The sequence below is a fragment of the Plectropomus leopardus genome, chromosome 15 (genome assembly GCF_008729295.1).
Source record: "Plectropomus leopardus isolate mb chromosome 15, YSFRI_Pleo_2.0, whole genome shotgun sequence".
Classification (NCBI taxonomy): Eukaryota; Metazoa; Chordata; class Actinopteri; order Perciformes; family Serranidae; genus Plectropomus; species Plectropomus leopardus.
Genome location: NC_056477.1, coordinates 11647056 through 11660470, shown reverse-complemented (window position 1 = coordinate 11660470; position 13415 = coordinate 11647056). Strand labels below are relative to the sequence as shown.

The following is a 13415-nucleotide window of genomic DNA, read 5'->3' as shown; positions in this document are numbered from 1 at the left end:
CCAGAGTGGGTGCACGTATGTGAGGCCTGCAGCACCATGATTTGGGGCCCCCTGATATGTTGCATTTTCTCTTGGGGTCTTGGGGGCACTGACCGCTCCAGCCAAGTTCTCGCTGGGGCAGAGGTGGCCACCGGCTAGGGGTGTCACTGTACCGAGCCCTCTGGGGCAGAAGCTCCGGGCAAGGCGTGGGGAGTGTGTGTGTGTGTGTGTGTGTGTGTGTGGGGGGGGGGGGGGGGGGGGGGGGGCAGAGGAGTGGTAGATGGGGGGTGGGGAGGTTTAGAAAGCTGAAAGATATGGCCCCCTTCCCAATCTCGCTCGGAGACAACAAAAAGGGAATGCTTGAGAAGGGGAAGCAGCGGGAGGAGAGCACAAAGACAAAGGCGCGGGCAAGGTCAGTCTAGCTAATGGGCCTGAGCCGTAGGCTGCCTGGGGCTAGGCACACTTCTGTTCTCTCTCACACACTGGGCCTTCAAAGACCCTTCAGTCCACCCCTCTCCTTCTCTCCTCTCTTCCTCCATCTCTTCCACTCCTCTTTTTCTCTTTTCCCCCACTTCCACTGGTGACACTTCCTCCCTTCAAAAGGTTCTGCACAGGTGCCTTTCAAAACGTATTTTCTACGAGACCCAAACACTCGTCCATTGTATCAACAATTGTGATGTTAACGAATTCTCCGAGCAGAAATTATTCCACGATGTTTTCTTTCTTAAGAGGAGGCAGAATTCTTCGCTGAGTGTCATTAGGTCCAAGGTGGGTTCTCTGGAAGTGCTAAGAGGAACTGTTGGAAATGAGGAGGAGGTGGAGTGTTGTTGTCAGGTTGGCTGGCTGGCGTTGCTTGGCTCCACTCGAGGGCTCCTTTAATGTGCAGCGGAGTAGAATAAGTGAGTGGCTGTGGGCACCAGCTGAGCTCACTCTCGTCTTCGCCTGGTAGCTGAGGGGTGAGCCGCTGCCACCTGACACTGGGCACACGGCTCAGGGCTCCTCTTGGCAACGTGGCACAGCACACATGTCCCCTCATTTGGATGGAGATTCAGACACAACACACAAAAGCTTTACCCCCCCGGTCCTCCTCCTCCGCCTCCTCCTCTCTTCCCTCCCTCCCTCTCTCACTCACTCTCTTTTTCCCCTCCTGCTTTTTTTCTCCCCTTCCTTTAGTTTTTGACGGCATCATAATAATCTGGGTATCTTCTTGATCATGCCCCATGTTTTTTTTTTTCCTTTTCTTCCTCATCTTCTTGGAGACGAGTTTGAAATTGCCTGCGTCAGGACTTTGCTAATTAAAGTCATACTTTCAAAAATGCCATAATAACTGTTAATTAGCTTGATGCTATTTTCAGCATAATTTGCTAATTAGTGGAAAACCTGTACAGCGTTTCTCTCTAATTACAGTATGGCTCCGCACGGCGCATCTGTGCCTTGACTCCAAATGATACCATTACAAAGTCCCGTATTACGCATTCTCTCAAAACAGTTAATTGCCTCCACAGATAGTGAGATACTTCAGTCAGCTGATTTTTATGGTAATAAATGGACAGGCACAGACACAAACCTCCCTGGTTCATATTTATGAAATATGAAAAAGGAAAACAACCTCCTTATGAGATGCATGGAGTTAGTTTGGAATATAATCTGGCTGGCTCTGTGATGATTTTGTGTGCTCATGCGTTGAGTTGCCGAGACTTTTAATGAAGTTTGATTTATTCTGCGTTATAACCTTGCGAGCGAGTTACATTGTAATTAAAGATGGTTTTAACCTCATAAAAAGGTAAAGGCAAAGATCTGAGGTGGCTGCCGTGTAAATACAAGCTGCAACATAATGTGGCCATGCCATCGCTTATTACCAAGAATGTCGCCGCGCTGGTTATTTTCATGTAGTGTAGCAAGGGGAGAGAATTATGGACATGACCACAGGTTGACCCTGATACATGTGTATACTAGATACAAATTATGACTCATTAAGTGTGGTGAGGAGCGTGATTGGCATGGCCTCTGACCTCAGGATGTCAGCTGTGCCCATCCTCCGCTTTGCCCTGCTTTTGACAGCCACCAGTCTGACAGGGCTAGCATCGGCGCCGGCTAATTAATGCACCACTTCAGAGACCCTTTCATTTATGGCTTCTGAAAGGCATTATTAAATTAATTAAACCACCAAGAGTTAGTCATTATGAAATCAGGAGGTTTACATGGATGACAGCGTTTATGAATTAAACATCCCCAAAGTTCCTCGCAGGAGATACCCCGAGCTGCGTGTGGGTACCTAGCGCGACAGATGTTTGCCCCCCCCTTCCTCGAGCTAACCTGTATTGCAAGCGATTTAGGTCTCATTTGGGGGTTTGAAAACTGAAAGCAGGAGAGAAAGAGGTTCAGGATAGCTAATGAGCAGAGAAAGAGAGGGGAAAAGGAGGTCACTAGCTCTGTTCATCTGTAGACAGTACAGATGGTTCTGTTTTATACAATACAACAATGGCGTACATCAATTTGTTGATCGCTAATAGATAGCTACTCTCAGATGAATTGCAGGCTGGGATCAGTTGTCTGTGGGTTTTAGCTGAGAACTCTACATTTATAGCCTCGGAACATTTAGAAAAGCTGTGTGCTGTTTTTAACTCATCATGTGATGTGAGAACTACAAATGGTTCACGAGATAAATCCCATAAACTTGGGCTTAGCTGGAGAGCAGAGGGCAGAGATGAGTAGCTCACTCAGGAGCCTTGACGATAGACTCCTTTTCATCTGCGGACTGAGATTCACAGATTATCTCAAGAGGCTCTCTATCTCTGTCCTCGTCTCTATTTCTCTTTTTCTGTTTCTCCACCCTCCCTCTCTCGCCCCTCGATTCAGGAAGTTTGCCAGCTACTGTCTTTGTTTACAATGCCAAGGGAAAATGTCAGAGCCGTTGAGAAAAATATCCTTAGAATCTTTTTTTTCATCTTCTTAATCTAACAGTTTACTGAACTTGATAAGTGTCCTATCAACATGCTAATCAAATTACTTCGGAACCAAAATTGACAGTTTTCATTAATTATACAAGATTATTCTAATTGCAATTCAAATTTATTCATTCCGAACAGAAGGTATTCAGTAATATTTTACAAAATTTGCATATTAAATGGAGGGAGTTGTGCATTATGCATGGTAATGTATGCAGAGTTTCTTATTTTTAACTTCACGGCCATATGTGGTGTCGTTGTAGGAGCAGGTGAAAAGTCTAAGTGTGTTTAATTTGCTTGACAAACATTCGGCTGGAGCTTGTCAAGGGGAGTATTGTGAATGCCAATCTTTATTCCCTCTTTATTGATTACCCCAAACTCTAAACATCTGGAGGTAAATGGCACTGAGAGAGATGAACTGAATCATGGGATTAGTACCTTCAATGACTGAATCACTATCAATTACTTCAATAGCATAATTCAAGTGTACTGCATAAAAGCTACAGTACCTCGGTTTGAGCCAGGATTAATATTGCAATTTAACGTAACAATGGAAGCATGGGAATGATATGGATGGCGTCCAACTTTTTCACATTGATGTCATAAAGCTAATGCCGTTATCTAAATACGAATGTATTTAATTCCTAATTTAGGCTTTGTTTGTAAAATGAAAAGGCTGAACGCATTAGGCACATGTTTTAAAAGGTAATGGATTCTGTGAGTAAAACAACCTTATTTATTCACTGAGACGCAAAACCCCCAATTTGCTCTTTGTTTTTATTTCCTAGAGCGGGCAGTGAAGTGCAAACAGCTTACTGGAAAGCTGTTTACTACTGTATATGACAAAGGGTGTGCGTGCATGCTTGAGTGTGCGTGTGCGTATGTTTTTGTGCGTGTGCGTATGTCTTTGTGCGTGTGTTTACAGGGGAAGGGGGCGGCTCTTCCAGCTCCACAGGCAAGGTCTTGTGTTGTAATGTAAGCGTAATAATTATCAAACAGCATCAGGGGCTCTGGGTATGGGCTTTAACAGGGGGAGAGCATGTTTGATATGTAGAATCAGCCCATAGTGCATCCATAGAGGGTGACTAAATCGCACGGTTCATGGATCACATTAGTATTGCTCTGCATCCACCCTCGCACTATAGGTGATTTCCATTTAGACACACATTTCCACATGAAGATAAATATGACTTGAATCGTAATTTCCCTGAAGTAAATATAATACAAATACAACATAATACAGTGTCAGACCAGGCAGGCTAATAGATTACTAGCGTGTTTTCCATTTGTATGGTAAGTGGTGAACCTAGGTGGTGGTCTGGCGAGTAACAAATTGAATGTTTAATCCATCTCAGTGCAGATTGAGGGTATCAGAAAGATCGGTAGTCGTATGAGTTCTCCTGTGACTGGTAGTATATTAGATATTTTTACTCTTCAGGGGTTTGAGGAATGTTGTTGGATTAACGAGAGGTGCAAAGTGGTAGATAAATGCAATTTCTTATCTTTTTTTTTTCAAAGTCGTCTGTTATTTTTCAAATAGGCATTTGGATTTGACATGCAGTACTTCCAGTCACTCAGTACTGTAATCTCTGATTACAATAACATTAGCTCTGTTTTACTGATGTTTTATGACTTTTAATTATAGAATTTTATATCCTAATATTGAATTATTAACTCTCGCCAGTTCCATATGTTCATTACACTCCCTTCTTATATTCTGTCAGAGGCTTCTCCCTTTTATGTTACAGACACCATTGTGGAGAAACCGTGACAAATATGCAAAAGATATGCTTCCTTAATGTTACCAAACACTCTAAGTACATATTTAATTCTTTAATAAATGTTTGCTCTGGCATTTTGGAGAAGTAAGATTAGTGTCAACTGCACAGCATCTCATATAAAGTGTGACAAATTGATATTTTTATATAGCTTAATCTGTTTACTATGATGTTTATGTGAGGAATTATTACAAACTAATTAAAGAAATCACTTTGATATAATTAGTCAGATTTCAGGAAGCTCATTAGTAGTAATTTGCATGAAAAATAAGCCCTGTAGTGGTGCTCAGGCCCAGCTATTCGATCTGTGTTTTATCTGGTTACACATCAACCCCCATTGTTTGTTGTTTGAGGCTGTCTGAAGTGGCCCACAATATTTTCAGTCATTGCCCCGAGAAGCGGTGGGGTATCTTTTAACAAATTCCTCCCCTAAAGCAAGTCAACCTGTATGTGGAAGCAGACACATGCCTCTGTGTACATAAGGCAGGAGGAGTGAGCGGCAAAACACTGTCTATTTATCTGTCAGGTTCCTGACAAAGAACTGAGCTGACAAGTAAGGGTTTCCCTCAGCAGAGCAGGGGGGCTTTATTCACCGTACTTACATGCCCAGTCTATGCCCAGAGACTCATGTTATTTGCAAATCACATTCTTTGAAAACTCACAAACGGGGCGAGACATGCCACGCTATGGGTTTGTCAGCTGCCTTCACAACAGCTAGCTATATCGCTAACAGTGTGCGGTTCGGTAAGGAAGCAGCTTTCTCTTAGCATTTGCCTCGCTGTCACTTTTCTCAACACATGCGATCTGTGTCTTCATGCTTGGGGTCTCTCCTCCCTCAGAGGGTTGCCATCTTCCCTTTGGACTGACAAATAAAACGCCCACACTCCCGCTGAAATAAAAAGAGGAAGGGAAAAAAAAAGAAAAAAAAAAACTCCCCTGGAATTACATCATTCTCTGCTGAAGCAATTCCTTCCAGAAATGGATTTACGTATATTATATTCACATTATGAATTAAAATAAAAGAGTTGTTTTAAATGCATTTTTTTCTCAGGATGCCTTTCTTGGGCAGTGGGGGTTCATAATGCAGGTACAAAAACAGGACCTGTTTATTCTCTATACCCTTTTCCCACCATGGACGAAATCCTTCCCTAAACATCCGGACAGAGAAGCACTTGTGTGGCGCTGATGTCACAGACCTACCTGGCCTCCCTCTCACAAAAGCTAAGGTATCATTAGCTAGACCCACACAATGGCCATTCAACCGAGCCACTGCGCTCCTCAGGACTCGGGAACAATGTTATTTTTTGTCTCAGAATTATAAAGACAGAGTTTTGCAGGAAACCTGACAGACAAAACCCTTTAGAGGTAAATGCTCCAGGCGGCTTTTGGGTTTAATCTTTTCCCATTAGCATTTTGCCCCCCCCTCTCTTTCCCTCTTGCTCACACACAAAGACCATATTTACAGGGTCAAAAGTAAAGGCTCACAGTCTCTGGAGACTGCTTTTTGTATAGATCTTTTTCTATATATTGGCAACATTTGCTTTTATTTTTATTATCTGCTAATGCATTTTAAATTGGCTACTTCACCAAAAAAACAGGTATATTAGTGAGTGTATATATATATATTATATATATATATATATATATATATATATATATATATATATATATATATATATGTTTTTTTTTTTTTCACAACAGAACAACAAACCCAACACGCTCCTTCACCGTTAACCAAATATTGTGAGAAATCACACACGCAAGCATATTAAAAATTATTAACTCACAATGCAGGGGTTTATATAATAAAATAGTTATATTGTCAACAATACAACAGCAACGCTAAGGGTTCAGATGTGCTACCTTTGTGTGTGTTTGTGTGTGTGTGTGTGTGTTTGGGTGCATGTGTGCTTACGTGTGTGCACACATTCACTTATGCTTGTGTGCGCGCGTGTGTGTATGTGTGTGTGACTCCATGTGTGTGATTCATTCCAGGGCAGTTTTAGTCCTTATAAAATATTCATTTTTGGTTGTGCAGGGCCCTGTAATTGCCATCTCTCACCCTGAATTATTTATACCTCGCACAGACTGACAAAGCTTTGCCATACGGCCCCAGATGAATCAGAAAGCAGCCATCTCTGCTGCCAACAGCACTGGGCTTTCACACAAATATGGCAGCCACGTCTCTCTGCCTGGCCTCTCTTAATTCGACATTTTCTTTTTCCCCCTGCCTTTGTCCTAGGTGCACAGAAAGGTTGCCTGTTAGCTTTAAGCACCGACCTGCTCTCTGTCTTTCTGTCTCTATCCCCCCTGCCTACATGACAGTCCACAGTGGGTGTTTTTTTTTTTCTTTCTCCTTCTGAGAACGCGTTAATGTGGCGGCGATGTCAGAGTGGCTGCCTCATGTTTTATGATGACTGACCAGTCCTGACAGCCACTTTAGATGTATGTATTATACATTAGTAATAATATGATGTAGAAATACACTCGCATACATTTGAGCATGCATGGACAGACAGCAAAAAACCACTGACTCACCGACCTATATATAACACGCACACACACACACACACACACATGCAAATGAGCCCCCACTGGCCTGCTGGATCCAGCGGGGCTGTCGGTAAATGGTCAAAGCCCCCCTGCTGGCCTTCCCTGTCCAGCTGCGTTCCTCAGCGTCTCGCCTGGGTCTGATCACTCCAAGGTGCCACAGGAGAGAGACGGCGCTGTATGGCTCTCATTGTAGCCCGGCTCTGGGGCCTTCCAGAACCCCACGTCCAACACCCTAAATACTACTATTCACCCAAGCCAGCTACTTCCAACATATGCTTATCTTCCATCTCACTAGCGCAGGGAGGTGCTGACTGGTATTTCCTCAAGGCCCCGAGCTCCAACGCTGACCAGTAATCAAAGCACCATATTTCTCCTCCTGCGCAAAAATAACCCGGAGATACCTCTCTGCCGTCCAGCTGGTGAGCCTTGTAAATACTCCTGCATTGTCGGCGTACGTGATTATTTTTGTAATGTCAGCAACCTCACATCGTTGTCATTATCGGCAATCATTATCACACGGTTTTTACGGTGCCGGTGATGATCCAATTATATTTATAAATTCAACTTTGGATGTAGATGATGTTGGCTCTATGGCGGCAACCAGTGTTTGATTCGTTTTTACAACAAGGCCCGCGCAAGACAAAACAACGCAGAATTATTTATGTTTTGTGTCTTATTATATTGTGTTCAAAGTCCTGGTAGAGAAAAAGGCATATTCAGAGTAAAACAAAGAACAGCGTGCAACAGTACACACAGCCTCAGCAGTATCTTGATGTGAGGGGATGGGAGAGGCAGAGAGAAAGCTTGGGGCTAAACATGCAGTATGTGGCGGGGCTGGAGCTAAAAGCTGCATAAAGCACACAGCCTAAGTCCACTGTTAGCAAGTGATGGATAGTTAGCAGGAGCTCCGAGTGTTCGTCTAATCTGTTACAGTAAACCTGTGCCAAAGCCTGAAGGGAATCAGTGGGGGCTTGCTAGGAGTGGGTTTGACGTGAAACCATTTGTGAAGACGAGCGATTCTCTTAAGTAAGAAACTAACAGTGTCCGGAGAGAGAGAGAGAGCTGGAGAGTGAGCGAGACAGGAGGTGAGGAAAATGAGTGAGAGTACGAGAGAGAGAGAGAAGGAGGAAGAGATACCATAATGAGTCCTGTAGCCATGGAGTAAATGAAGAGGGATTGACAGAGTGAGGGATCCTCAAGTGAAATAATGTCAATGCCACTCTGCCCATTAGAGAGAAAGGGGGGGTGGTGGAGGGAGAGGGTAAAGAGGGATGAATGGAGGGACATAGCTACATCTTAGGGTGCAGAGGAAGCACATAAATTATTTGTGACACCCTCACAACACACACACACACACACACACAACAACCAACAAAAAAATATGAAATATGAAACAACAAAATGAACTGACAATAGCAGCTGGAAAAATAAAGAAATAAAAAAAAAACAACAAAAAGGGCCTTGGAAATACCCAATAAATTCTCAGAGACATGTAGTTGGGATATTTGATGTTGAACAATAATAATCACAGTGACATCTGCCTTGCTGCTCTCAGAGGAGTGGAAGGGGTTAATCTCCCAAACCCAATAAGGTTGGATAGTGAGGCACTTGTTCCCTGATAAAGAAGTGATAGGATCTGTGGGTCCGGTCCCTCGGCGCTTGTACAGGGGTAGAGCAAATATTGTTAATGTGCTGTGGTTTACTTCAGCTAAGGCGAGAAAAACAGCTCTGCTTGACGAGAGAAGACAGCGGCGAACCAGAATACGACAGAAATGGCCACGCGGCTCATGGCTCGGCCTCCCAGGGACTTAACTGGCATATATATCCAAGACCACTCAGTTGCATAAATAAGTGCTGGGGAAGATTAAGATCTATAAGTGTCTCTATTTCTCGTTTTACCTGCTCTGCCTTGTCACAACAGGGATCTGAATGCAGTTCAGTGGAGTGCCTAATAACTGGAGCAGTAGGTAGGGAAGGCAGGAGGTTTGACATTAAGACCCTGGCGTTTTGGAAATCCGATACGGTATTGACCCGCGTACTACTATCTCAGCGTAGAGATCTGGTGTCAGCAGATTGTAGTCTGACTCTTACAGATACTGTGGCCATCTGTCAGTGTATTGTGTAACGGCCTAAAAAATACGTAGAAGCCCCTTTGTACAATAAGAACAAGGTGTACTATTGAAGAAAAAAAAATCTATTCTCATGTATGTAATTTAAGAAAGCAGTGAGAGGAAGGAATTTCAAATAAATTTTTCACAAGTCATTAAAAATGATAAAAATGTGAAAAAGAACGGATAAAAAAATGAATGAAATTGACGGGGAGAGCTGCTTAATAATACAACATTATCCTTATTTGCCCTCGTCACTCAAATCAAAGGGATGGACATTTATGCATGAGTGACATCAACCCTGCAATTAAGTTGGCCATTTAAATGAGAGAAGGCCTTCCTCACCTCGCCTGTTTGTTTTTTTCCCTCTCTCTCTTCTTCTTTTTTTTTCTCTTCCCCCTCTGTTTGATGATGGGAGAGGGTGAGCTAGAATTAGGGCGATGGGTCTTCCTTTGAGTGTCAGCCTAAAATGATCAGAGTAAAGATAAGAGGGGTCTAGCAGCCCTCAAATCAGTCAAAGTGCCAAAGTCGGCCTTTTTCTCCTCAATTACCGGGTCTGTGAAGCCAGGGAGTGGAAGGCACCGAGCCTGCTGCATTACTAAAGAGACAATCTATTTCCCCTTTGACCAGAGGGAGAGAAATCATTATGGCATGATTAGTAGCTTCGGCAGCGGGCGAGCATGGAGGTACTACAGGAGAATCGTATTAATTGCCTTAGACCAAGGCATGAGCGGGATTGTTTTAACGTTGATTTGTGGACCGGTATGACTGGCTGTCGGAGATAAAAGCTGATGTCAGGTCTTAGTTATACTGGCAGACTTCGGGCATGCAGACAGAGAAGGCTGATGTCAAAATGAGCTTCCGTGGCTGCCCTGGAAGTCTTTCTCTATATGCCTGTCGATGTCTTCCTCTTTGTCTTTCTTCACACTTCATAGTTTTCCTTTACGCCTCCCACTATCCCTCCCTCTCTACTCCCCCCCTTTCCTCAGATGGACTACACCCCACCCCTTCCCGCACTCCCTTTCTCTCTCTCTCCTCCAACTGATAGCTGCCTTGGCCGATTATTTCATCCAGTGCGGTCCACTGAGAGCCTCCTCTCCCGGCTTTGGAAGAGCTTTAATTAGCCATGTTAATATCCCCTTCATTGGCCTTAATATCACTCAACACCTTCCTCCATCTCAGCGGCCACCAGGGTCCCCCTGTCCTGTCAGAACAGCTGATTATTGAGAAGGATAGCTTTAATCAAACCTAATTGCAGTTCATTCTTTCTCTCTATCCCCCTTTGCCCTCCATTGCCAACATCTAATGGCAGCGACGACTTGATATCCCATTAAAAAACAATTAAACAACCTCCTTTTGTCTCTGTGCGTGCCAAAACACCAGCACAAACTTCTGTAGATATTTAAGAAGTAAAAGAGAGAGAGAGGGGCCTTGTCTTAATTGCTCTCCTTCTCACCAAGGACCAATTTGCACTGTGCTCATGGAGAATCTTAACCAACTCAAATGTAATGGATGCTATAGCACTGCCACTGCTGCGGACTATGAAAATTAAGCTTATCTTTTTAGCAGAGAAATTGTGCTTAATTGCCTTCATAACAGTAAACATAAAGGAGCCACTTTATGATAGCGTGGGCACTCAATTTCTCGTGTTTATTGTTTCTTAACTTTTGGTTTGGCTGTAGAGGAAACAGTATGTAAAAGCATTAAAGTATCCAAGAAAAGAGACAAGACTAACTCTGAAAGTAATGTGTTTCTTTTATGAAGTCAATGCATTGCCTAGGAAATGTATTCTATCTCTTGCTCTGACATAAATTATCTACCAACGGGTGATGCACACACACACACACACACACACACACACACACACACACACACACACACACGCGCGTGCAGACGTGCACACAAACACACACGCTGGCCTTACCCAATCTGTATGAGAGGCGACAGACAAATAAAAGTCGTATTTCAGGTCTGCTTTCCGCAGATGTCTGCTGCTCTACATTATGACTCTTTGGGGAAATAAAAACAGGGTCAGGGAATTAGAGTACATAATGGTCATTTTGATGATCAGCCAACAGATGCAACCCGAAAACACAGTGAACACAATCAAGCGAAATGCACTAATGACAAGTCAGGTTTTTTATGGCCTCACCACACACCGACAGGCAATCAGCATTCTGGCATGGGTTAAAACGCCTTTTATTGATGTCCAAGCCAAAGCTCCTTGGATGTGGAGTGAAAATATTTTCTCACCTCTCCTCTCCCTCCTGGGCCCTCGCTGAAGCACAAGGTATAGGAGTCTATCGAAGAACGCTTCTAAATGACCAGTGCATGTGTTAATGTGGCCAGGGTTAGAAGGGTCATTTCAGACTCTGATTTATGGGCTGGCCAAGATCCCACTGGGTGAACGAGAAGTCTTAAGTGTTGTGAAAGCGTCCTCGCAGGCCACACAAGCCACTGTATTTAGCAGAATGAAATGGCCATGCAATCTATGGTGCAATCTATGGTAATCCAATGAGCCGCTGTGATTCTGTGAGCCAAGGTGGTATTACAATGGAAACCACAGTATTGCATATCGTAACGCTAGTGCAATGTGATGAAAAATAAATATCTCGGCACGGTATTTTTAATGAATCGGAGAAAGCAAAGGCACAATCCGTCATGATTCTTTGGGGAGAATTTACAAAAACAAGTCAATTTCATTGTTTATTCTGTGTGTCTGTGTGAGATTTTACACAATAAGCAACATCTGAGACGATTTTTCTCATTGGCCCCCGCTGTTAATCTCCCTCTTTTTAACTGTTTTACATCTGTGAGGCCACATCTGATACGCGGCTCTCAACACGAGGCTTTATCAATACATTGAGGCGAGACCTGAGAGAGGGGAGAGGAAGGCGGCTTACAAACTAACCAAGCCCAGATCTCACTCAGACGTGACATTTGTTCAGAGACGATTAGCCAGGTTGTAATTTGTGGCATAATTGCCTCACCCACCCACAAGTGCATGGGTGTGTGTGTATGCGTTGTGTGTCAGTGTGTGTGTGTGGCATACGGTGGTCCCAGGAGTGTCCGCCTAATTGCCTGACAGGACTATAAGTTTTGTGGCGCGCTCCCACCTTGTTAGGTCCTTTATCCCTGATGCTCTTCAAACAAGACCTGGTCACAGGTGGGCCTCATTTGCTTCCCTATTGAACAGGAGTACTTTAATTGCACAGGGGGTGTCCTGGGATTAAAGAGGTGGATGGAATATCAAGTGACTTCCTGTATGTTAGTGGCAGATGGGTGTTGGGAAAAGACCCGTGAACTCAGGTGAGGGGATGACAAAGAGAATGACGCTCTCGATTTTGAAGGATAAAAGCTGCAAACTGATTGTTTCTGATGACTGGATCAGATGTGTGTATGATTTCAACACTCCAAAACTTTTATCCTAATTAAGTTTTTGCATTTATTGTGTGCTTTTTTTGCAGATTCTTCCTAAAGTTCTTCCTCAAGTGCAATCAGAACTGTCTGAAGAATGCAGGGAACCCAAGAGACATGCGCAGATTCCAGGTGACTGAAATCTCACACAGAATTCGCACATACCCTCCTTCTATTTCTGTCCGTCTCTCACCGTCTGCCTCTCTTTCCCGCAGACACACAGGTGCACAAAATGCACAGCCACACCGCACTAAGTCACATTGACGCACATATGAATACAATTCTATTATTGGCACTGAAGGAGGCAAAAACCCGCAGAAAAGAGAGAGTGAGGGATTTTGTGTCCTGTGCGCTCTGGACAGAATATTTATTAGGGAATACCATCTGACACAAATAAGGATATAGGATTTAAGAGTGCCATCAATTGTGTTCCTGACAGCTTTCTGAGCCTGAGCACAGAGGGGAGGACGATCCGACCACATGTAACAACAGTGTTAACTCAGGATCTGTCTGGCAGCGGAAACGCATACCTTCTTATACACACATATGCACAAGCACGCAGACACACACATATGGATGCGTGCCCATACAAGCTAGGAGTGCATATATTTGCTTTCTCTCTCATTTTTACC

General features: G+C 43.7%; 1 protein-coding gene across 8 annotated transcripts in view; it reads left to right on the top strand.

Annotated features, from left to right (window-relative positions):
• The window catches only part of LOC121954543 (transcription factor COE3), a 68330-nt gene that overhangs the window by 26263 nt on the left and 28652 nt on the right, over nt 1–13415 (top strand). For all 8 annotated transcript variants that reach the window (XM_042502114.1, XM_042502110.1, XM_042502113.1 and 5 more), the window contains exon 7: nt 12834–12915. In XM_042502114.1, coding sequence (XP_042358048.1) covers nt 12834–12915 — 82 coding nt within the window. The remainder of the gene's footprint in view (nt 1–12833; nt 12916–13415) is intronic.